Source organism: Cnephaeus nilssonii, assembly GCF_951640355.1.
Source record: "Cnephaeus nilssonii genome assembly, chromosome: 6".
Lineage (NCBI taxonomy): Eukaryota > Metazoa > Chordata > Mammalia > Chiroptera > Vespertilionidae > Cnephaeus > Cnephaeus nilssonii.
The window spans coordinates 7,835,107-7,860,186 of record NC_137077.1 but is presented as its reverse complement, the minus strand read 5'-3'; the positions used below and the strand labels follow the sequence as shown (position 1 = coordinate 7,860,186).

Sequence of the window (25,080 nt, the reverse complement as noted above, 5' to 3'; positions counted from 1 at the left end):
CATCATTATCATCATCATCAGTTACTGCCTATAGTGAATAACACTGTAATAACTATGAATGATGCCATATGTCTGCTAGACTTAGCGGGTGATCACTTTCTACACACTAGATTGTACACCCAAAACTAATATAATATTGTATGTCAACTGTAATTTAAAAATAAACTAAAAAATGTTTTACTTTGTTTTTAAAGTCACTGCCTACCTAAGATGTGCTGCTGGAAGACAAAGGCGAGCTGGAACTGGAAAGCAGGGCTAGAGACCAGGACCAGGGAGGGACAGGTTCCTGCTGGGACGGTGATCCCTGGGGAGGGCCAATCCAAAAGCCACTGTAACTCCCATATCCCAACCACTCAAACTCTTTTGCCTTCTTCCATATTCCACTTTTCAGTAATTTGGGCCTTCTCAGTGCTTATTCCTCCACTTCTCTTTCTTTATTCATGACCCTAATGTCTTTTTTAGTCAAAATAAAGCTCCCCATATTCTCCCTCCCTCCCTCCTGTGCCACTCTCATGTCCCCTCTCTTCCCTGATTCCAGGTCCAGGTTCCTTCCTTCTCTTTGACCCACCTGCCATCTGCGTGAACCCCTCCTTTGCTGTGCTCAACACCTTCACACGCAGTTCCATCCATTTTATCTCGCCGGCTTTTCCCCTCTAACAATGTAAAGTCCATGCCTTTGTCTCCCACACACCCTGCTCCCTGCACTGTCTGGGGATCACGGAGTCAGGTCCTCCTGTAGACTTTCGTGAATGTGGGTGAGTTCTTCCAGCCTCCTCTCCAGCTCCTGGGCCTGCTGCCTCATCTCTTCCGCCGACTCAGCCTTTGCGCCCTTATGTAAGTGAATTGACTCTTTCACTAGGTCCACTACATCCATGAGAAGGAATACACCTGCCGTGGCTGCACCAAGGACCCTGGCTCCTTTGCTCATGGCCAGAGCAGTGCCTCCAAAAGCTTTCTGCAGCAGCTTGCCGCTTCGGGCTGAAACTGCGCCCGTGCGCAGGAAGCGCGTGGCCTTGGCTGCTAAGAGAGGATTGGATTTGGCCAGCTTGAAGGCACGGGCATTCTTCACAATTCCTAGCAGGGATTGGATGCACTTCTGTGCTAAGGAAGCAATTTTGGGCGTGCTGCGACGTAGAACCTTCACAGCTGCCTTCTCTGTGTCACTGTCAGTTGACACTAGGCGGCTGGCTTTGGCTTTTGCTGATGCATCCTTTGACATGTCCACGATGTTGGCAGTCACACCGGTCACAGCAGCTGCTGCCCCCAGTCCCACCCCAGTTGCTGAAAGCACCAGACTAGCCCCTGCTGTCACAGGTGCCAGAGACAGGCCAGCGATGGTCAGAATGCCAGACACAACACCAGTGGTAGTGGCCGTCACCTTGGTGATTGCGCAGTCCCTGTGCACCTTGTCAACCTCATCAGCAAGTGCGTAGAGCTTGGTGATGCGATCCTCAAGGTCCTGTTTCACCTGAGGAAACTCCTTCATAAAGCTCTCCCCATGCAGCTGGTCTGCTGAGGGCATGTCTTTGTCCTCCACAGCCATGAGTGCTTCCAGCTGGCTCAAGTCTGCATAGAGTGCATCTGCCTTATCCCTGTAATAATGAAGGAGAGGGGATTAACGAAGGCAGGTGGATGAATCGCTAAGGATGAGACCCCCGAGTGGATGAGCTGGTGCAGGAAGCCCTGTCCTCTATGGTGGGAAGTGTGTGTCTACTCGGAATCCCTCAGTTACTCCACATTGGCAGCCCCCATTGTGACCGGAAGCGGTCACTAAGCCACGCCGCCTTCCCTCTGGTCAGCGTTACTCCATGGAGAAGAGAAGAGGGTCCCACAGGGAGGTGAGGAGCCCTCCAGCTCACAGACACGGTTGGAGGACATGATCACCTAGGGCCCTCTGCCCCCAGCAGAGAGGGGATCAAATCAGGGAAGGAAGAAATGTGCCCCCCGTCCCACACGGCCCTCCACAAGGCCCCTGGCCTCCTCAGTCCTGTGCCCAGGTGTCTCACTCTAGTCCAGCCCCGCTGCCAAGCCTTCCTACCAGTCCTCCCAACTGGACCACCCTTGCTCCATCCAGACCCCGGGCTCTGCCCTTGCTCCAGGCCTCTCTGGGCCTCCGGACAGGATGACTGCACCTGCTTCCTCGCCCTTGACCCTGCTGTTCACCCCAAGGCCTTCACCATAGTCCTATCAGACAGACTTGCTATTCCATTGAAGTGGGAGATGACATAAGCCCAGAGCCCCAGAGCCGGGCAGAGATACAGTCAGGATTCAACCCAACACGGTGCAGCTTCGCTCCAGCTCTCTGCCTTCCAGGCTGGCAGGACCTGCAGAGTTTGTGCAATCCCTTTCTTAGGGAGAGCAGGCTCTCTAACCACAATCCCCAGGGACACAAACTGTGCCAGGAATTTTCTGGCTTGTCCCATAGGAAGTCCTGCGTGGCTCTCACATCCAACAAGAAGACCCTTGGGGCCTGTCTATTCCCAGCATCTTTAAAAGTTCATGTCAACTGCCCACCTACTATGTGTCAGTCATTAGGCTAAACAGTTCACACGCATTATCTTATTTTCCTCACAATGAAATAGAACAGATGATTGCCCTGGCCAGTTTGGCTCAGTGAATAGAGCGTCGGCCTGCGGACTCAATCGTCCCAGGTTTGATTCTGGTCAAGGCATGCACCTTGGTTGCGGTCACATACTCAGTAGGGAGTGTGCAGGAGGCAGCTCATTGATGTTTCTCTCTCATCGATGTTTCTGGCTCTCTATCCCTCTCCCTTCCTCTCTGTAAAAAAGCAATAAAATATATATATTTTTTCAAAAAAGAAATAGAACAGATGAATAAGACAGAGGGTGGTTAAGTAAGGGGCCCAAGGTCTCATAACCTTCCCCTGCAGGCCTCATCTCTTCTCAACCTGGGGCCCTTCTCTGCCAACAAAGGATACGAAGGAAATATTCCTCATGGACTGTTCAAAAGGAACTTGTTCAACCCCAAGCTCAGGATCCTCCCTGGAGGAGTGTGCCTGCCAGAGGAATCTGGATGCAGGGGAGATTGGGGTGAGGATACAGGCATCCCCTGGAGGTTACCTAGACAGTGTGGCCCCAGCCACAAATCTCTCCCAGGATTCATCACTCAGCAGGTGTTGCAGTTTCTCTTTGTTCCTTGGATCCATTAAATACTCAAGGACATCAACAAAGTCTTTGCCCTCTGGATGGAAAGAAAAAACAATGAGGTTGGAAGGACTCCTGGTAGAATGGAGATGGCATTGAGTATAAACAAGGAGGTTAAATGTTCATCTTCCTAAGCAGCTGTCACCTGGGAGACTTTTTAAAAAAAATCTGGGGAACTTTTGTTGAGTCACCTGGTGTTATGGACTGAACTATCCCCCAAAATTTATATATGTAGGCCTGTCACTCCATGTGACTGTACTTACTAATTTTTTAAATATGTTTTTATTGCTTTTTAGAGAGAGAGGTAGGGGAGAAGTATAGAGATGGAAACATCGATAAGAGAAAAGCATCAATCAGCTGCCCCTCCATGCCCACTACTGGAGATAGAACCCCCAACCCAGGCATGTGCCCTGACTGGGAATCGAACCAGTGACCTCTTGGTTCATGGGTCAACACTTAACCACTGAGCGAATCTAGCCAGGTCCCATGTGACTGTATTTTGTAATTAAGGTTAAATGAGATAATATGTGTAGGACCCTAATCCTATCTGACTGGTGTCCTTATGAGTGAGGAAGAGACAACACATCTCTCCCTCTCTCACTCTTGTCTCTCTCCCTTTAAAAATCAAAACCTTTTTTAAAAAATTTCTTTATTGATTAAGGTATCACATATTTGTCCTCATCCCCTCATTCCCATCCCAAACCCCTCCCCACGCATCCCCCCACCCCCCTGTTGTCTGTGACCACTGGTTAGGCTTATATGCATGCATACAAGTCCTTTGGTCAAAACCTTTTTTTATTTATTTTTTATTTTTTAATATATTTTATTGATTTTTTTACAGAGAGGAAGGGAGAGGGATAGAGAGTTAGAAACATTGATGAGAGAGAAACATCGATCAGCTGCCTCCTGCACACCTCCGACTGGGGATGTGTCCGCAACCAAGGTACATGCCCTTAACAGGAATCAAGCCTGGGACCTTTCCGTCCGCAGGCCGACGCTTTATCCACTGAGCCAATCCGGTCAGAGCCAAAACCTTTTTTTAAAATTAAGTATAAAAACATGTGACTCCCAGGGATTTGGAGACTATGGAATTGCAGATAAGGGACTGGGGACTGGCGTATGTTTTATGTGTGCAGAGACAGGATGTAAACGTGTTTCCTGCCATATACACACAAGGGACATTATTCTTCTTTCACAGAAAAAGAAAGGGAAACTCAGGACAAGTGAAGGCCCAAGCCAAGGAGCAGAAAGCTCACAGGTGGTATCCAAGGTCACCTGTAAGACTTCTCCTTACATTAGGTTGAAGCCTCCTTGTAGTTCGAAAATTCATGTGATTTCTGCATTCTACCCTATAGGTTACCTATGGGATTTTTTATAAATTTGAAAATAATGTTTCAGATCACATGCCACTGATGGAGTAAAACTACCAGGCAAAGAGGATTCCTCCTGCTTCTCACAGGTGCTCCACGGTGGGCATGGAGGGGTGTCTTCAAGGTGGGGGTTGGGCCATCAGCTCTAATCCTGTGATCAATTAGTATCACCTCTCCCCCATTCCAGGCTGGTCTCAGGGGCCACAGCTCCCCTGGGCACCTCTGAACACACTCTTGCCCATTCCTTAAATAAGAGGTCATCTTGTTTATCCTTAGGAATCCACCAGCTCTAGCCCTCCCTCAGGGACCCTGGAGCCTGCTCAGGAGATGCTGGCTTCTGAGCTGTCCTCTCCTCCCTTATGCTGCAACAGGAACAAGTTTTATCCTCTCCTGGCGGTGATGTGGTTGCCTAGGCAATGCAGTGTTGATTTGGGTGATTAGAGTGGTGTTTTTTCCTTTTCTTGCTTCACCCACTGAGGGAGAAAGTAAACCAGGGCTTAGATGGAGGGAACCCAGAGCACTGCATCTGTGTATTTGTTGGCTAGGATGTGGGTGGGTGTGGGAAATAACAAAGCGGGCCTTTGCAGGGGTATCTGAGATCATCATCAGAAGTTCCAGTCTGACAGTCACACCTGGTACACAGGTGTTTATAATTGGGAGCACAGGTCAGGGACACAGTACAGCTGTGGGAGGTGGCATTGCTTTGGAAGGGAAGGTTTCCACCAGGAACTAGCAGGTTACAGGTACAGGGGACAAGAAATTCCCAACTCCCATGGGCTGTCCTGGCCTCGGTGGAGTCATTGCATGAGGTGCAGAAGATGGGAGGATATGAGCAGCTTGAGGAGAGAGCTAGAAGGAGGTCCCCACAAACACTTCTGGTTGAGGGGATTCCCATTGGCTCCTTTTGGCAGATCAGGGACACTCATCAATCCCCTTTGAGATTCTTGATTCCTGTGTAGCTTAACCCAGGTTGGAGGTGCCTCCCTCAATTCCAGATCATGAGCAGGAACCAGCTAGAGAGGAGGAAGCTGACTACCTGGGCAGTTCCCGTCAGCTTCTGAGGTCATGGTGTCAGCAGTGGGATCTCAGAGTTTCCTCTTCAGCTCACCAGTCCGTGTCCAGCTGAAAAGAGGTGTTGCTTCACCCTTGGGAAGAGAAAACAAATCGTGGGGTCGAAGGTGAGCCAGCTGTGCAACTGGGAGCAGTGAGAGGCTCCGTTTCTGGTATTTCTTTCAGGGAAAGGCCTCAAATGCAGAGATGGACTCAATCCACTATGTTTCCCTGTCTGCCGGGCTATGCCAGCTGCTCGTTAAGAGAAGGTACTCACCCCACTCCAGCCCAGTGCAAGCCAAGTGCCTCCCGTTGTCCTGTGGGGGCACAAGGAGAAGACCATCAGACAAGGAAACAGACACAAGAGGAGTAATAAAACCAAAGAAGCAGTAAAACCAGACATGAAAGATGGGAAGGGAAGACAGGAAGGAAAGATGGGAAGGAATGTTTTGGAAATGACTTGAGGTTGGGGACATTTATGTTTACTGATCACTACAGCTAATATTGATGGTGTGTCTACCACAGGCTCCTTACGTGTTCCCTCAGCAAATACTCTCCCCTTCCACGTGGTGGGCGCCATTGTGGCTCCCATTGGAACGTGGAGGAAACCATCACACAGTCTAGGTTTTCACCTAAACTCGGGTTAGCCCAAGTCTCACAGTAGTGCTAGAGCTACGACTCCGACCCAAGTCTTCCTGATCCCAATCCCGTGTTTGTGAGGACTACGCTCTACTCCCTTTTATATACAAAAATGTTTATTAATGTGTCTGTGTTACTTGCAAATGACTCTTCTCATTCCCAAACGCAGTCTTGCACCCTATGCCCAGTCTCTGTGTTGATAAATTCCTGGGGCTGTGGCTTCCCAAGCCTGCACCCTTCTTGCTTCTGCAAGACCCTCATGCCCTAAGGCCCTGGGGCCCTGCAGTCCTGGCCCCAGCCCTGCAGCCCTGCTGTGGGCTGCCCAGCCCTCCTGGCGCTGCCCGGTCCTCTCTGCTGCCCACGCAAACTGGTGGACCTTAGCTTGTTTCCAGTTCTTTATGAAAATAGTGCAGAGACAATCCTCGGGCATAGAAGCTCATCTGCATTTGAGATTGCGTCCCTTAAGATATTTAATAAATAGAATGACTAGGACAGTGGGTATCACCCTATAAAAATTCCTTTATGCCTAGAGCCACACTCTAATGCAAACAAATTGCACCAATTTACATTTATGCTCATAGGACATGAGGTGCCCATCTTTTACATCTTCCAGTTTATAGTACTTTTTAAACACACACACATCTTTCTTTTTTAAATTCTTTTATTATGCTAAAAAATGCACAACATAAAATTTACCACCCTAACCATTTTTAAGGGTACAGTTCAATAGTGTTAAATTATATTTGTACTGGTGTGCAACCAGTCTCCAGATTCTCTTCATCTTATAAAACAGAACTCAGTAACCACTAAACAATAACTCCCCATCCCCCAACTCCCAGCCCCTGGAAACTGCCATTCTACTTCCCATCTCTACGGATTTGAGTGCTTCATATAAGTGGAATCATACAATGTTTCTCTTCCTGAGATTGCTTTATTTCACTTAGTACAGTGTCCTCAAGGGTCATGCATGTTGGAACATGGGCCAGAATGCCCTTCCTTTTTAAGGCTGTAATTTTTTTAAAGGATTTTTGGGAAAGTTTATTTGAGCCAAACTGCACTAGATCTAAAATGCTCTGGAGAATAACAGTTTCTCAGCTTCTTCTATGCATTTGAAATGAAGGAGGGGATGTAAGGAAGGTTACATGAAGTTGGGAGAAAGCAGGTGGGGATTGGATTACAGCACAGTCAACAAGAGTGTGGTCTCTTCTTTTAAAAAAAATGTTTTTATTGACTTTACAGAGAGGAAGGGAATGGAAGAGAGAGATGGAAACATTGATGAGAAAGAAGCATCCAGTGGCTGCCCCCTACATCCCCTCTGATGGGTTTTGAGCCCACAACCTGATCATGTGCCCGGACTGGGAATTGAACTGGTGACCTTTTCACTCATGGGACAACACTCAACCACGGAGCCACACCGGCCAGGCAAGATTGTGCTCTCTGGAGAGTGGTTATTTCAAAGGTGTGTTCACCTGGACGCACAGAAACAATGGACAGGGCTTGCTTAAAGAAAACAAACCTTTTACTAAAGAGTATTAGCCTGGGATGTGACCACCTGCCATGACCTGCCCGGCTAGGAATTTATGATTGCATCACCCTGTGAGGTTACTTGGCATAGAACCCATTTCTCATCCACGGTCCCCCTTTTTAGCACAAGTCAGTTTGAAGGATGCGTGGATGACCAACCTTTTGGTTAGATAGCGTGGTCTCCCAGTGCGAGGAGGCTCTGTCCTAGGAAGTGTCGGTGTCCACCTTGTCTTGGTGACCATTGGGATGGGGCCATACTGTAATCGGGGGCTCTGTGTTGAGGCCACATTTTCCCAAAATGGGACGGGCAGGGAAAGGGGAGGCAGTCAGGCCTTATGGCCTTCACTGTGAAATCACACTCTGGCCCTGGCTGGAGCAATCGATGTTTCTCTCTCTGTCTCTGTCTCTCGATCTCACATCCTATCTAATAAAGGCGTAAGTGACCGTACCTCCGCTACAAAGATGGCGGCCCACATAGCACCAGGGTGGGACGCTAGCGTCGTCACCATGGTGACGACGCTAGCGTCCCATTCACAGGCCGCAGAGGGAGGAAGAGCTGCAGACAGAACACTGGGCTGCTGGGCAGGGGGCATGCTCAGAGCCGCGGCCCGCGCAGCTTGGAACAAACAGAAGCCCAGCTGACAGAAAGCAGGCAGTGGGCCGGCGGTGAGCTCTGAGCTGCCTCTGCGCGACATAGGACACGCCAAAGAGACAGACGCTGGGCCAGGGGCTGCTCAGAGCCAGGGCTGCTCAGAGCCGCCATTGCGCAGCTTGGGACACGCCCCCGGCCCACCAGAAGGAAGCCCAGATGACAGAAAGTGGCGGTGGGCCGGGGGTGAGCTCTGAGCTGCTGCAGTGTGACTTGGGACATGCCAAACGGACAGACGCTGGGGCCGGAGGGGGGGGGGGGGGGGCTGCTCAGAGCCGGCGCTGTGCAGCTTGGGACAGGCCCCCGACCCAGCAGATAGAAGCCCAGCTGACAGAAAGCGGTGGGCTGGAGGTGAGCTCTGAGCTGCTGCAGCGCAACTTGGGACACGCCAAGCGGACAGACACTGGGCCAGGGAGCGATGCTGTGCAGCTTGGGACACACCTCCAGCCCAGCAGACAGAAGCGCAGCTGACAGAAAGCAGGGAAGCTGGGCTGAGGGCATGCCCCTGGCACCCCCCGCAGTGCAGCTTGGGGCATGCCCCCAGCCCAGTGGACAGAAGCCCTGGGGACACAATGCAGGAGGTCCTCTGTGCATGAACTGCAGAAGAAACACCTTTTCTGAAGCCTCATTGGCTAAGCTCCCTGTAAGCTGCCTCTCACAGTGTTCTGGTAACTTGAGTAATAAGAACCTAAGAAAGTGTTCTAAGGTTTTTCCACACTCCTGGAGGAAAAACAAAGGTCTGCTGCTGGAGGGCTAAGATATGTCATATCCTGCCCTAGCCAGTTTGACTCAGTGGATAGAGCCTCGGCCTGCCCACCGCAGGGTCTGGGTTCGATTCTGATCAAGGGCATGTACCTAGGTTGCAGGCTCCTCCCTAGCCAGGGCCCAGGTCAGGGCTCATGCAGGAGGCAACCAATCGAAGTATCCCTCTCACATTGATGTTTCTCTCTGTCTTTCCCTCTCTCTTCCAAGCTCTGTAAAAATCAATGGAAACATATCCTCAGGTGAGGATAAAAAAGAAAGAAAGAAAAGAAATGTCATATCCTATGAAAGACACATCTTGAAAGTGCCTAAAGAAAGCTGTCATTTTTTCATGGAGAAGGGACTGGAGTCCGTGTTGGTGAAAACACCTTGGCGGCTGTGACAGTGGCAGCAGGAGTGGGGTGATGGGGCTGGTGCCTTCCCCTGATCAGCCCAGTCACCTCCCGCAGGGGAAGGCCAGACTGCAGCTTAGGCCCGCTCCCCATCAGTAGGACATCTCCTGAGGGCTCCCAGTCTGTCAGAGGGGGCAGGCTTGGCTGAAGGACCCCCCACCCCCCCCCCAAGTGCACGAATTTCGTGCACTGGGCCTCTAGTCAATAATAATAAAAATACTCTGGGTCATTTCTGTTCTGTGAACTATCACAATGGAAACAGACCTCTCCATGGAGAGGATTCTCTCAGGTCTGTCTGGACTATCCTGCCTTGGAGCCCAGGGAAGAAAGGAAATGTTGGTTGTCTGTAGCGTTATTTTCAGAAGCAAAACAGCATTTATCAACCACCCCTCCTGAGACCTACCTGACACAGAGGGCCAAGGGACTTGGCTGATACTAGGGTGGCTTACCTGTGTGATCTTTGCTCTGCCCTAGAATGCTCTAAGATTTTACAATAATTACTCACATTCTTCCAATAACCATTGAACTGTGTACCATTTGTATCTGTAAACACAGGGCCAGGTCTATTATATGCTGCTCCTCCTTACACCTGCCACCCCCCCGCCACCCCGTGCTCCTGGCACTGGTGGCTCAAGTGTGGGGTGTGTCTATGGTGCCAACACAGAACAGCCATCCACTCAACCACATAGCAAAGCCCTTTCACTCTCAACTGAGTCACTCCATTTGGTTTTCTTGTTGATCTTGCTGAAAAACTATGACTCAGATTTTACACAAATTTCCCCCACTGATTTCATGTACTTCTTATACTTCTATCAGCTTTCTGAGAGTTCTATGTATTTCCTCCTATTTACTTCCTGCAGCCATCACATTTTTATTTGAGGAGAAAGAGGTAGAGAGGAATGTGATCAACTGATTCTGACACCTGGCCTTGAGCAGGCCATCCCAAAGCCCCCCTCCACCAGGGCAGGGCGTCCAGGTCTGGGGCTCAGGCCAGCTGTCTCCAGCCCCTCTCCCTCCTGCTCACTATCTGCTGCCAGGCACTTTGCTTCCTGCACCAGAGGCTCCTTGAAGGCTGTAGGTACCCATTGAATATGCCCTGCATTAGGAAGCAGACACAGAGGCAGACGAAGAAGAGGAGGAAGAAGAAACAAAAAGCTTCTACAGCCCTGGCTGGTGTGGCTCAGTGGATGTGGCATCAGCCTGTGCGCTGAAGGGTGGAGGGTTTGATTCTCAGTCAATGGCAGGGACCTGGGTGCAGGGTACATCCCCGAACCAGGTCAGGGCACAGGGCAGATGTGGGAGGTAACAAATTGATGCATCTCTCACACGTCAATGTTTGTCTCACTTTCCCTCTTCCTTCCTCCCTTCCTCCCTCCCTCCCTTCCACTCTCTCTAAAAATCAATGGAAAAAATATCCTCAGTTTCAGATTAATAAAACAAACAAACACAAAAGCTTCCTCCAAAATCAATCAATCCCAAAGGAATCTAAATGTAAACTGGAAAGATGAACTATAAACGTGGGGGAAGAAATGTGAAAACTCAGGTTGAGTTGCAGAAACAGCTAATTAAGACACCAGTCCCAGAAGCCATAAGCGAAACTGTGATTGATTTGACTTCTTAACAATTAAAGACTGCAAAGGCTACCTTCCGCCAAGGCAGAGCACTGTGAGAGGCCGGGCCACTGTGTGCAGCAGGTATGGAAACCACAGGTGACTCACTGTACACAGGACACAGGAGCTGACATATCAACGTGGAGAGACTGAACCCAAATCCTTAAACATGGGGAGACACAGGAACCAATCATTCTCAGGGAAGGGACTTGCCCAGCGTCAGGCAGCTCCTGAGGGCAGAGTAGAGGCCCACACCTCCTGGTGCTGGTGGCTGAGGAGGGAGATGTGGTTTCAATAACACAACAGCTCCCAGGTGTGTCTCTGCTAAAGACACAGGGATCTGGGCTCAGACTCATCCAGCTCAGACACACAGGACCACCTCCTATGTCTCCCATCCCCAGGGTTATGAGCATGGGCCAGCCAAGAGCAGGGAGGCAAAGCCAACCCTCCTGCTCAGTGTCTCAATGTGGCACCCGGGGCAAGTCATTCCCCTCTCAGGGCCTCAGTTTCCCACGAGTCCTGGCACTAAGCTGAAAGGGTGGGTGACACAATGCCAGGATTTGAACTCTCAAAGGCAATCCTTTACCCCAGTGGTCGGCAAACTCATTAGTCAACAGAGCCAAATATCAACAGTACAACCATTGAAATTTCTTTTGAGAGCCAAATTTTTAAAACTTAAACATCTGCTAACGCCACTTCTTCAAAATAGACTTGCCCAGGCCGTGGTATTTTGTGGAAGAGCCACACTCAAGGGGCCAAAAAGCCGCATGTGGCTCGCGAGCTACACTTTGTCGACCACGGCTTTACCCCATCAGCAGCAGCAGCAGCCCCTGAAGGCAGCCTCAGGGCATCCGGGCCACAAGGAACTGAGGCTCTTACTCACCTACCGTCCCTCACCTCCTCTGCTTCCCCCCACACCCCCACTTCCACCTCCTCTACTTCCTTCACATCCCCCCACATCCATCTCCTCTGCCTCCTCCACATCCCTCCACACCCCCTTCCTTTGTGGTCACTGGCTCCTGTCTCAGGGAATCCAGGTCTGAGCTGAGCTGGAGGGAAGATGTGAACCCACCTGAGCAGTGTCCCCCTTCCTCTCCATGGTTTAGGGGTACTGGAGTGGGGAGGAACCTCAGACAAAACTGGGTTCCAATCAGGGCTCTGTCACTGCTTACATGTGCCTTTGGGCCCATTACCCCATCCCCACACCCCGCCCCCTGAAAGCTTCAGTTTTTCCCATCTACACAACAGTGACAATATCCTTGTCTTAGAAAGTGTGAGGATGAGAAGGTGGGGGAGGTGCTCCTACCTCCCAACTTACCGAGAATCTCCCTCTGGAGATTTGAAACAAGACCCGCTTGTTCTTAGCTGTGCACATCCACTCGGCAGCTGTGTCTGCACAAACAACCTTCGGGTTCTAAGATACTTGGAAAGGAAAACTGAAAGCAAATGCCCAGGTTCAGAGAAGCTCAGGGTCAACCACATTACCCAACCTGCACTGCAACAGGCGAGCCCCGCCCTGCCTGCTCACACCCAGAGCAACCCCTGGTCTGACCTCCCAGGTCATTCTCTGCTCAGCCCATCCTGCCTCCCTCAGGTTTCTAGAAGGAAGAGCCTGCAGGGGACAGTGGGACCCTGGGAAAATTTCTCCCTCCACCCCAAGGGCTTGTCCTGAGACCCTTCCTTTCGCAACCTCCTCACACGCCACCAATGCCCCCCTTAGTCACCCTTCTGTCCCAGCGATGAGCACCTCCCTGAGCACAGCACATGCTCACTGCCTCCTTGCATTGCCTTGGTCCCTGCTCCTATTGCAGGCCCCGCCCAGGCAGTTTCCAGACATTTGCTTTCGAAGGTCCTTCTGCCAGGAGCACCTGCTTCTCCCACCTGGAACAACATGCTCATCCTCCAAAGCCCAACTCTGGGATCACCTCCTCTGAGAAGCCCTCGGGCATCTCCCCCTCCCAGAGTCCACTGTCCCCTGCAGGCTCTGCTCCCCTGGCACCTGGGGGAGGCCCAAGGCCACTGTGTCTGCGTCTCCCCTGACCCTTTAGAGCAGGCCTCTCTGAACCTGTCCCTGGTGGCAGGGTCAGTGCCTTGGAATCACGACGACCTGTCCGAGGAGGCCATCCCAGGTGGACATGGCCATCTGTGGGAGCACAAGTTTGTGGGCGTTGGCAGAGAGAAGCCGCTGTTCCCTCTCCGGCCCCTTTCCTCTTGACAGCAGATCTCTCTATAGGAAGCCCAGTGGGGCACCTCGGCCTCCTCCCCCACTTTTCAGGGAGGGGGGCAGAGTGATGATGGTATTGCATGAGGACCACACACCAGGGCTTCACCTAATCCCCCAGCAAAGGCCTGGTCTCAGAGAAGACGACGCCAAGGTGAGGGGAGAGGCAGGCCTTGCACCAGGTCACTCAGGGGAGGGGCCAAGACTCAGAGCAAGTGTCACAGTTGGCCTCTGGCCCTGGTTTAAAAGTTATTTTTTGTCTTGTCTTTCCTGTAACCTGCCTTCCTCCTGGTTCCTCCCCCTTTCACTAGCCTGACTGCCTATGGTCACCCCCACACCCTGTGAGGAGCAGTCATGCCAGACCCACAGGAGCGGAGTCCCGTTGTCCAAAGGGTCCTCTGATAAGAACGCAGAAGGACCCCAGACTGATGTCCATGGCCTCGGTGAACACGGTCTCCTGGCAGAACAACTGGAAAGGGGGGGGGGGGCGTTTACAAAGCCACGTGAGGTGAGATGGGCGCCTCTTGGCATGAGCTGAGATCACCCCACTGAGGGACCCTAACGACCCAGTGACTATTCAGTAGGGCTCAGCTGGACCCCCGACATCACAAGAAAGGTCACCTGGGATGATGACAGCTCTGAGGTGGGGTCTTGGACAAATTCTTGGTCAATAAGCCATCTCAGACCACTGTGAGGAAAATCCCCACTCAGGGAAAAGTAACCCCACAATCACAGGGACAGGGGTCTGGCATGTGCCACCAGCATCGCCTGGTGGAGGCTGGAGGAGTCACAGCTGGAGGCACTCAGCCAGCACCCTCACCCCAGCCCGGCCCAGTCTCTCCAACACGTGGGGAGGGGAGGTTGGCTCAGACACGCTGGACACGAAGAGTTTTGTGTCCAGAACAGGCCCCCGTCTCCCTGTCCTCCTCCTGTTTATAGGGCAGTGGGGTGGGCAGGGAGCACGGAACCCAGGGGGCTGGGGCCGTCATCAGAGTGGCTCGCCGACGGAACTTGGGCTGCAGAGCGCAGGGCACTGCTCTCCATGCCAACAGCACCTGCCAACCTCACGGGAAGTGGCCTCTGGCCTCAGCCCTCATTGCCAGGCTGCCAGCATCACCCAGGGGACAGCCTCCTTGTCTTTCCTCAGGTGGCAAAATTCGGCCCCAAGGGAGGAACAAGGTCAACATAGGAGGGTCAGGACTGAGAATAAAGATGACAAAACTCAAACCCGTAGTGTTAGCATTTTTATGTTGAAGTCAAGACGAATGCACTGTGTTTAATTTCAATGAACGTACAATGTGTAAGCGAACTGGGCACATTCTCAGAGTTAACAAATTTTGGATTCCAATTTAAAAGAGGAAACGGAATAATTCATCACAGTTAAAGATTGGACGTTGAAAGACACTCTGCCCAGAACAAAGGATGAGAGGAGGGAGCCTCGAGTTCAGCAGTTCCCAGCACAGGAGGGGTTGGGAGTGGCGGGCAGGGGTGCAGAGGGGTTTGTGAAAGCCGCACCATCAGACATCTCCAAAGCTGTTGCCAGGGCACCACCAGCCTCTCTCCTCCCCCCAGGCTTTACAAATAATAGCATTTAGCTTGGCCGGTATGGCTCAGTGGTTGAGCATCAACCTATGAAGCAGGAAGTCATGGTTTGATTCCCGGTCAGGACACATGCCCAGTTGGAGGCTTCATCCCCAGTAGTGGACATGCAGGAGGCAGCCAATCAATGATTCCCTCTGATCATTTATGTATCTCTTTCTCTCTCCCTCTCCCTTCCTCTCCGAAATCAATAAAAAATATATATATATAGAAAAAAACAGAAAAGCAAAAACAACAAATAACCACCTCCAATTAATTCCTGGAGTTCCCCTAGCTTGATTTTAGCTCTGCCCAAAGCTGGCCCAGTGGAGCAGCGACCCTGAGTATCCCCTTGAGCGTGGAACACCTCCTGCAGCGGAATCATCTCGGCCTCCATGCTCTTCAGCTTCTTCTCATTCTCCTTGGCCTGCGCCAGGAGCTCCTCCCGGGAGTCATTCATGTCAACGTCAGCCAGCTCACGTTTGTAGTCCTTCATCTGAGCCTGTGGGGGGTTGGGAGGTGGGAGGACATGTTTGGTACCCCTACCACGACCCCAGCAGCCACTCATGTCCTGCCCACCCCACCTCCCATCTCCCACCTCCTCCCAAGGACCATGGCCAATAGGAGCTGTGGCTGCTTTTCACCTTCACAGCACAGATAACCAGCTTAACTAAAAGGGCAAAACAGTAACAAAAGAGGAAAAGTCTCTTTACCCTACAGCATTTTACACTTGTTGGCCCTCAGGATCTAGGAAGCATACTCTAGTCTAGACGGTGTCAGTCACCGTGTTCATAGGACACAGGTGGCTAGTGTTTCACTTCCTACAACTCAACTCCCTGTTGGCTTGAATCCTGTGCTCCGGCACCACCCCCTCCCTGCAGCCCCCTCCCCACCCCCACACCTGCTACTCTGCCAGGTTATCCCCACCTCACGCAGGAGCACATTTCCGTTCTTCTTCTCCTGCCGTCTGTTTTAATCCTAAAGATCTTGGTCAAGTACCTTTCAGACTGTTTGTTCCCACTCAACCGCTGGGCTTAGTCCCCGTCTGTGAGACGGACTGAGGGCACCAAGACCTTCCTCGGATAGGGGAAGGCGGCAATCATCCGCATTCCTGGCCACCCCACTAGACTCCCAGCCCCAGGCTGATCCCAGCACCCCGCGTGCGGCCTGATCTGCTGTGGTCAGGCCTGACCTCACCTGCAGCTTCCGCAGCTGTTTGATGGCTTCGTCGCGGTTCTTGTTGGCCGAGTCGATGTGGGTCTCCAGGTCCTTCAGATCCAGCTCCTGCTTCTTCCGCGCGGCCACTGCCAGTGAGTGCTGCTTCCGCTCGTCTTCCAGCTCTGCCTCCATCTCCCGCACCTGGGGGACATGCCGACAGCTCAGGAGGCCGGACTCACAAACAGACCCGACTCCAGCTCTGCGACCAGGTGGGTTTGGCCCAGTTCTGTGGATCCATGGGGCCTCCAGAAGCCAACGAGAAATACTAACAGAAAAAATCCTGATATGCTCACTGATTCCCCCACTTCCCAGGACAGAGGACTGGAAGACATGGCCAGGGAGCCTTTCACCATCCAGGGAGAGGAAGGAGAGGGGACATCTGCTGGAACCTGGTGGGGTGGGGGATTCCATGCCCACCTCTGCCCAGAGGCCGAGAGGGCCCTGACCCTGGAGCGGGAGGGCCACACGCACCTGCCTGACCAGCTGCTTCTTCTTCTCCTCGCTCTGCTCGTCCCGGCCCTGCAGGTCCCGCTCGATCTGGGCCTTCATGTCCTGCAGATTCCCCTCCAGCTGCAGCTTGGCATCCTCGGTGGCCTGAAGCTCATCCTCCCGCTCCTCCACCTGAGTCTTCATCTCCTCCACCTGCTGCTCCAGGGCCCGCTTAGACTTCTCCAGCTCGTGGACCTGCCACCGAGGGAACCCGAGTCAGAAGCAGAGGGACAAGGGGTCCCCGAGGGCTCAGTGTCCGATCCCCCACTAATCCTCTGTGCTGCCCCACTCGGCCCCTCCCGGTACTCACACTCTTGCCCACGTCATCCATGGAGCTTATGAGGTCCTCCATCTCCATGAGGAACTGCTTGTTGCTCCGCTCCAGCTCTGCCTCCTGTAGACTTTTGTGAATGCGGGTGAGTGCTCCCAGCCTCCTCTCCAGCTCCTGGGCCTGCTGCCTCAACGCTTCAGCCGACGGTGCCTTTGACCCTTTATGCAAGTGCTTTGCCTCCTCCACAAGGTTGAACACAGCCTCCAGAAGGGCTATACCTGCAGTGGCTAAATCATTGACCCTGTCTTCCTTGGTCTGTACCAGAGGAGTGCCTCCAAAAGCTTTCTGCAGCTCCACCTCGCTTTTGGCTGAGATCTCCCCACTGCGCAAGAAGCTCTTGGCCTGAGCTTTTAAGCTGGGATTGGATTTGGCCACCTTGAAGGCACGGGCATTCTTCATAATGTCTTGCAGGGATTGGTTGCACTTCCTTGCTAAGGACTCAATTTGGGGTGTGCTGTGCTTGACAACCGCCTGGATCACCTCTGTGTCACTGTCAGTTGACAATAGGTGGCTGGCTTTGGCTTTCGCTGACGCATCCTTTGAGTACTCCACGATGCCAGCGGTCACACCGGTCACAGCAGCTGCTGCCCCCAGTCCCACCCCAGTTGCCGAAAGCACCAGACTAACCCCTGCTGTGAAAGGTGCCAGACACACGCCAGCGATGGTCAGAATGCCAGACACAACACCGGAGGAAGAGGCCGCCACTTTGGCGATGGCGCAGTCCTTGTGCACCTTCTCAACTTCATGTGCAAGTGCGTAGAGCTTTTCTATGCGTTCCTCAAGGTCCTGTTTCACCTGAGGAAACTCCTCCATAAACCTCTCCACATGCCGCCTGTCTGCTGAGGGCTTATCTTTGTCCTCCACGGCCATGAGTGTTTTCAGCTGGCTCAAGTCTGCATAGAGTGCATCTGCCTCATCCCTGTAATCATGAAGGACAGGGGATTAACCAAGGCAGTTTGCTTTTCTGTAAAATGGGCCCAATAAGATCCATGTTACATAATCACAGAGCTTTAACTCTAAGTCAAATAGAAAATTTTTTACAAATGTAAGGAATTTTTCTTTCAATGTTAACACATATTTTGTACCTTGTAGATGCCACATCATACTTATTCAGACAGGGAATAAATATGGAAAATCCTCTTTGGGTGCTCTTAAGTGGTAAGTATTGCTTTTTAAAAAATATATATTTTTATTGATTTCAAAGGGGAAGGGAGAGGGAGAAGGAGATAGAAACGTCCATGATGAGAGAGAGCCATTGATCAACTGCCTCCTGCACACCCCCTATTGGGGATTGCTGCTCCTGTGCACCTGTCCCGACCTTGAATCAAACCCTGACCTCCTGGTTCACAGGTTGATGCTCAAACACCGAGCCATATGGCCAGGCATTAAGTGGTACGTATTTGATAAAGATGGCTTCTCACTCAAGGGCAAGTCAACCCATCACCACCAAAGTGTTTGTAGAGTGGGAATTCCAAGGATGAACAAGGAAAAGTAGGGGAGGAGCAGATAAACCCTCACCCAGAGACTCTTAGAGTGTGGGGAGACTTAACCTGACCACAGAGAGGTCTGCCTTTTCTCTTGGCTACTGGGAGTGATCTCTAGGGTCCCAGAATGCCCTGACTGGTAGCCATGTCATTGCTTGTCTGGCATTTGGCCACCAGACAGGCTGACAAGGTGACATATGAAGGAGGCTTTGGGTCATATGGTATCAGTTCTGCCGGTGAAGGAATGAGAGATGAAAGACATTAGTTAACCATGCAGGTGGGGCTGGAGGCTGCAGGTCAGACCTTCGGGCAGCATGTGATTGTGCCCCAATAACCCTCTGCACACTGAGACTCTGCCAAACTTACACCACGCTCTTCTGAGCCCTCTTCTCAACTAGGCCTTGTCCTTGGCCCTCCATGTTCTGTCCTTGACAGTCTGTATCTTTCAGTCTTAGCAACAATAGTGCTAAGACAGTTTAGGGAGACCCACACACACACTTTGTAAAAAAATACGTATATATTCTTTAATCCACACCAGAGGATATGCTTAGAGAGAAGAAAGGAGAGAGAGAGAGACAGAGAGAGAGAGAGAGACAGAGAGAGAGATCGGTTATCTTCCGTATGTACCCCAACCAAAGATAGGACATGCAACCCAGGTGTGTGCTCTGATAGGGAATCAAACTGTCAACCTTTCTGTTCACAGGAAAACGCTCAACCAACTGAGCCACTTTGGATGGGCAAACTCCCAACCTATCCAAGGTCTGATCACCTTTATATATCTCATCAAATTTCTCATCCCCCAACTTCGATCCATAAGTCCTTGCGTGACCTCTTAGGTTAGTTTAGCAAGAATCTCCCTGACCTGTATACCTCCTCTCAATCATTTTGCATCCACAACCCCCTTACTCTTCTCGTTGGCTATAAATTCCAAGCTGCCTTTGCTGTTTTCAGAGTTCAGCCCAACCTCTCCCCTATTATGAGGGTCTTCACATGTACTGCAAGGTCGTCCTGGGAAAGGTCTTCCTTACATTTCAGTGTCAGAATAACTCCTTTCTTCCATAGGGGGAGCTCCCCTGGTTGGCGAGGCTGCATGGGCTTGTTGAAAAAGGACAGTGGTGCGTCCTGAGTTCAATGGAGGCCTCGCAGTTAAAACCTGCCCAGCCTCGGCCCCATGCATCTCTCCCTTTGGCTGACTGGGAACTGTGTCCCTCCCTGTAATAAACTGGAACTGTGGGCATGATCCTGAGGTGCTTCAGGGAGCCCTCAAATTATGCAGTTGGTGTCGAAACGAAGGGCAGTCATGGGGGCTGTGCACTCAGACTTTTTGTTTCAGCGATTCTGGGAACTTAAAATTGAACAACCAAAACCTCAGAGCTAGCAGGGAACTTACTAGTAATGATGATTGTGCCTTGCACCTGCTCTCTGCCAAGCCTGATGCTCTTTGACCTTCCCAGCTGAAGGTCACTGGGTCCAGCCACCTTCCCAACTGATAGAGAAGCTGGGGATCTGCTACCAACCTTGGTTCCCCTGACACTCCAGCCAACTATCCAGCACCCCACATCTCAGGTGTCACCAGCCTAAGTCACACCTTAGTTGCTGACATCATCACATGGGAGCACACCAAGGCCATGACCGAGTTTATGGAACCTCCTAAGACACAAGGGACTGTAAGTACCATTTATGTGAATTGCTAAGTCTGAGACCAGGGGTTGTATTACCTGGTGCAGGAAGCCCTGTCCTCTATGGTGAGAAGTGTGCTCAGAATCCCTCCGGTTACAACACATTGGCTGCCCCCATTGTGACCGGAAGCGGTCACTAAGCCACACTGCCTTCCCTCTGGTCAGCGTTACTCCATGAAGAAGAGATGAGGGTCCCACAGGGAGGTCAGGAGCCCTCCAGCTCACAGAAGGTTGGAGGACATAATCACCCAGGGCCCTCTGCCTCCAGCAGAGAGGGGATCAAATCAGGGAAGGAAGAAATGTGCCCCCCACCCCTTGCTCGGCCCTCCACTAGGCCCCTGGCCTCCTCAGTCCTGTGCTCAGGTGCCTCAGCTGCCTCACTCTAGTCCAGCCCCGCTGCCAAACCTTCCTACCAGTCCTCCCACCTGGACCACCCTTGCTCCATCCAGACCCCAGGCTCTGACACTGCTCCAGGTCTCTCTGGGCCTCCGGACAGACGACTGCACTTGCTTTCTCACCCTTGACCCTGCAGTTCACCCCAAGGCCTTCACCATAGTCTTATCAGACAGACCTGATATTACATTGGAGAGGGAGATGACATAAGCCCAGAGCCCCAGAGCCGGGCAGAGATACAGTCAGGATTCAACCCAACACGGTGCAACTTCACGCCAGCTCTCCGCCTTCCAGGGCAGCAGGACCTTCAGAGTTTGTGCAATCCCTCTCTTAGGGAGAGCAGGCTCTCTAGCCACTATCCCCAGGGACACAAACTGTGCCAGGAATTTTCTGTCTTGTCCCCCAGGACGTCCTGCGTGGCTCTCACGTCAACAAGAAGACCCTTGGGGCCTGTCTATTCCCAGCATCTTTAAAAGTTCATGTCAACTGCCCACCTACGACTGTCAGTCATTAGGCTAAACAGTTTACACACATGATCTTATTCTCCTCACAAAGAAATAGAACAGAAGAATAAGACAGAGGGTGGTAAAGTAACAGGCCCAAGGTCACCTAACCTTCCCCTGCAGGCCTCATCTCTTCTCAACCTGGGGCCCTTCTCTGACAACAAATGATATGAAGGAAATGTTGCTCATGGACTGTTGAGAAGGAACTTGATCAACCCCAAGCTCAGGATCCTCCCTGGAGGAGTGTGCCGGCCAGAGGAATCTAGATGCAAGGGAGATCTGGGTGACAATACAGGCAACTCCTGGAGGTTACCTGGAAAACTTAGCCCCAGCCACAAATCTCTCCCAGTTTTCATCACTCAGCATGAATTTCCATTTCCGTTTGTCCCTTATGTCCAGTGAATTCTCAATATCAATGAAGTCTTTGCCCTCTAGATGGAAAGAAAAAACAATGAGGTTAGAAGAAATCTTGGTAGAACATAAATGGCATTGAGTATAAACAAGGAGGTTAAATGTTCATCTTCCTGAGCAGCTGTCACCTGTGGCAATTTTCTAAAATCTGGGGTCCTTTTGATAGAATAACTGTTGCTGTGTGTTTCCCAAACTTTATATGTTGAAGCTCTGACCCCACATGTGACTGTATTTTTTAATTTAATTTTTAAAAATATATTTTATTGATTTTTTACAGATAGGAAGGGAGAGGGATAGAAGAGTTAGAAACATCGATAAGAGAGAAACATTGGTCAGTTGTCTCCTGCACACCCCCTATTGAGTATGTGCCAGCAACCAAGGTAAATGCCCTTGACCTGAATCAAACCTGACGCTTTATCCACTGATCCAAAATGGTTAGGGCTAAATTTAATTTTTGAATATGTTTTTATCGAGGAAGGGAGTGGAAGGGAGAGAAAGGGGAAGGATAGAGTGATAGAAACATTGATGAGAGAGAATCATCTATTGACTGCATCCTGCAGCCCCGCTACTGGACATTGAACCCACAACCTGCACATGTGCCCTGACCAGGAAGCCAACCTGTGACCTCTTGGTTCATGGGTCAATGCTCAACCACTGAGTGAATGTGGCCAGGTCCCATGTGACTGTATTTTGTAATTAAGGTTAAATGAGGTCATAGGTGTAGGACCCTAATCCAAACTGACTGGTGTCCTTATGAGTGTGGGAGAGACAACACATCTCTCCCTCCCGCACTCTTGTCTCTCTCCTTTAAAAATCAAAACCTTTTTATTTAATATTAAGTATAAAAACATGTGACTCCCAGGGATTTGGAGACTATGAAATTGCAGATAAGGGACTGGGGACTGGCGTATGTTTTACGTGTGCAGAGACAGGATGTAAACGTGTTTCCTGCCATATACACAAAAGGGACATTATTCTTCTTTCACAGAAAAAGAAAGGGAAACTCAGGACAAGTGAAGGCCCAAGCCAAGGAGCAGAAAGCTCACAGGTGGCATCTAAGGCCACCTGTCAGACCTTTCCTTAATTAGGTTGAAGCCTCCTTGTAGTTCGAAAATTCATGTGATTTCTGCTTTCTACCCTATAGGTTATCTATAGGATTTTTTAAAATTTGAAAATAATGTTTCAGATCACACGCCGCTGATGGAGTAAAACTACCAGGCAAAGAGGATTCCTCCTGCTTCTCACAGACCTCCACGGTGGGCATGGAGGGGTGTCTTCAGGTGGTTGGGGGTTGGGCCCTCAGCTCTAATCCTGTGATCAATCAGTATCAGCTCACCCTCCCCCCCAGGCTGGTCTCAGGGGCCACAGCTCCCCTGGGCACCCCTGAACCTACCCTCGCCCACTTCTTAAATAAGAGGTCATCTTGTTTATCCTCAGGAATCCACCAGCTCCAGTCCTCCCTCAGGGACCCCAGAGCCCGCTCAGGAGCTGCCGGCTTCTGAGCTGTCCTCTCCTCCCTTATGCTGCAACAGAAACAAGTTTTATCCTCTCCTTGGGGCGGGGGTGGGGGGGGGGGGTGGGGGCGGGGGGGATTTGGTTTCCTAGGCAACGCAGTGTTCATTTGGGTGGGTGGAGGATTTTTTTTTCCTCTTCTTGTTTCGTCCACTGAGGAAGAAAGGAAACCAGGGTTTACATGGAGGGAATCCAGAGCACTAAATGGGTGTATGTTTTGATTGGGGTGTGGATAGGTGGGGAAAAAAACAACACAGGTCTCTCGGGGATCGGGGGAGTTATCTGAGATCAAGAGAAGAAGTTCCTGCCTTAGACAATCACATCTGGTAAGCATGTGTTTATAATTGGGGGCCCAGGTCAGGGACCCAATACAGCAGGGCGGGAAAGGAAGGAGGGCGTGGGGACAGAAGAGATTCTATGGAGGTGAAAGTTTCGACCTGAAATTAGCAGATTCCAGGTATAGGGGGGAAAAATGTCCCACCTCCCATGGGCTGTCCTGGCCTCTTTGGACTCATTGAATGGGTGGCAGGGGAAGGAAGGCAGTGAGCACCCTGAGGAGAGAGCCAGGAAGTAGGTCCCCCATGTAGACTCCTGGATGAGGGGACTACCCTTGGTGCCTCTTTGGGGCTCAAGGACACTCATCAATCCCCTTCAAAGTTCTTTTTTAAAAATATATATATATTATTGATTTTTTTACAGAGAGGAAGGGAGAGGGAGAGAAAACTAGAAACATCGATGGAGAGAAACATCAATCAGCTGCCTCCTGTAAACCCCCTACTGGGCATGTGCCCGCAAAAGGTACATGCCCTTGACTGGAATATGACGTGGGACCCTTGAGTCCGCAGGCCAACGCTCTATCCACTGAGCCAAACCGGCTAGGGCCCTTCCATGTTCTTGATTCCTGTGTGGTTTAACCCATCCTGGAGGCACCTCCCTCAACTCTAGGGCATAAGCAGGAATCAGCCAGAAAGAAGGAAGTTGATTACCTGGGCAGATCCCATCAGCTTCTGAGGTCATGGTGTCAGCAGTGGGATCTCAGAGTTTCCCCTTCAGCTCACCAGTCTGTACCATTGGGGAAGAGAAAATAAATTGTGGGGTCAAATGTGAGCCCTCCTGAAGATGCCAGGTCCTCTCTGCTGTCCTCCCCCACCTTTGGGCCTTAGCTTGTTTCTAGTTCTTTATGAAAATAGTGCAAAAAACACTCTTCTAGCATGTGAGATAGCCTGCATTTAAGGTTGTTTTCCTTAAGATATTTCTAGAAGTAGAATGACTGGGTCAGAGGCTATTGCCATATAAAAATTCTTCATATCTATCCCACATTGTTATGCAAACAAACTGTGCCAATTTACATTTATACTCACAGTATATGAGGTGTCCATCTTTTCCATCTTTAAGTTCATAGTAGGTTTTTTTTAAAGAAACACGTCTTTTGTTCTTTTAAAAATTTTTATTAGACTAAAAAATGCACAATATAAAGTTTATCACCTTAACCATTTTTAAGGGTACAGTTCAATAGTGTCAAATTATATTTACACTAGGGGCCCAGTGCACGAATTCATGCACCTTAAAAGAAACTGTGGGCGGAATGGCCGTGGTATGCACAGGGGCGAGTCTTAGGCCATCCTCTGCATCCCCCCAAGACCCTCCCACCACAGCCCCTGGGTCCACTGTCTGCCGGCAGCCCCACTCCTGCCGTCGCCACTGCCGCTCCCATGTGCCAACAGTGCCAGCCCCACTCGCACCGTCTGAAGGTGCAGAGTGATTGGGGCCGGCACCAGCAGTGGGTGTGAGTGAGGCCAGCACTGTCAGTGGGTGCAAGTGTCATCTGCTGCCCTGATCGCCCCTCAGGAGCACGGAGAGGGGGAGAAGCCCTCAGGGGCAATCAGAGCTCACAGCCACCACTCGCACCCACTGATGGTGCCAAGCGATCGGGACCGGCGCTGGGCACCGGCAGCAGGTGTTATTGCTGGGTGGGACACAGTGTGCGGGAGCAAATAATTTTCAGTAATATCCCGAGGCTTGCCCCAATGATAGTGACCATGCCCTGCCTTGGTCTGGTGCCCCCTCTCACTTGCTCCACCATCCTGCTGCGGCTGACACC

At 51.2% G+C, this 25,080-nt stretch overlaps 2 protein-coding genes across 2 annotated transcripts; both read right to left on the bottom strand.

Moving 5' to 3' along the window:
• Nucleotides 1-715: 715 nt before the first annotated feature.
• LOC307102031 (apolipoprotein L2-like) lies at nucleotides 716-24,053 on the bottom strand (the record flags this gene model as incomplete). Its single annotated transcript, XM_079775497.1, has 3 exons — nucleotides 23,966-24,053; nucleotides 3,081-3,201; nucleotides 716-1,592 (listed from the first exon to the last, which is right to left on the bottom strand). Exons 1-3 carry the CDS (start codon nucleotides 23,994-23,996, stop codon nucleotides 716-718), a joined length of 1,029 nt encoding a protein of 342 aa, XP_079631623.1. The 5' UTR covers nucleotides 23,997-24,053.
• LOC307101964 (apolipoprotein L2-like) lies at nucleotides 15,887-22,731 on the bottom strand (the record flags this gene model as incomplete). Its single annotated transcript, XM_079775468.1, has 5 exons — nucleotides 15,887-16,318; nucleotides 16,649-16,861; nucleotides 16,977-17,916; nucleotides 21,370-21,524; nucleotides 22,717-22,731. 5 exons carry the CDS (start codon nucleotides 22,729-22,731, stop codon nucleotides 15,962-15,964), a joined length of 1,680 nt encoding a protein of 559 aa, XP_079631594.1. The 3' UTR covers nucleotides 15,887-15,961.
• Nucleotides 24,054-25,080: the final 1,027 nt, after the last annotated feature.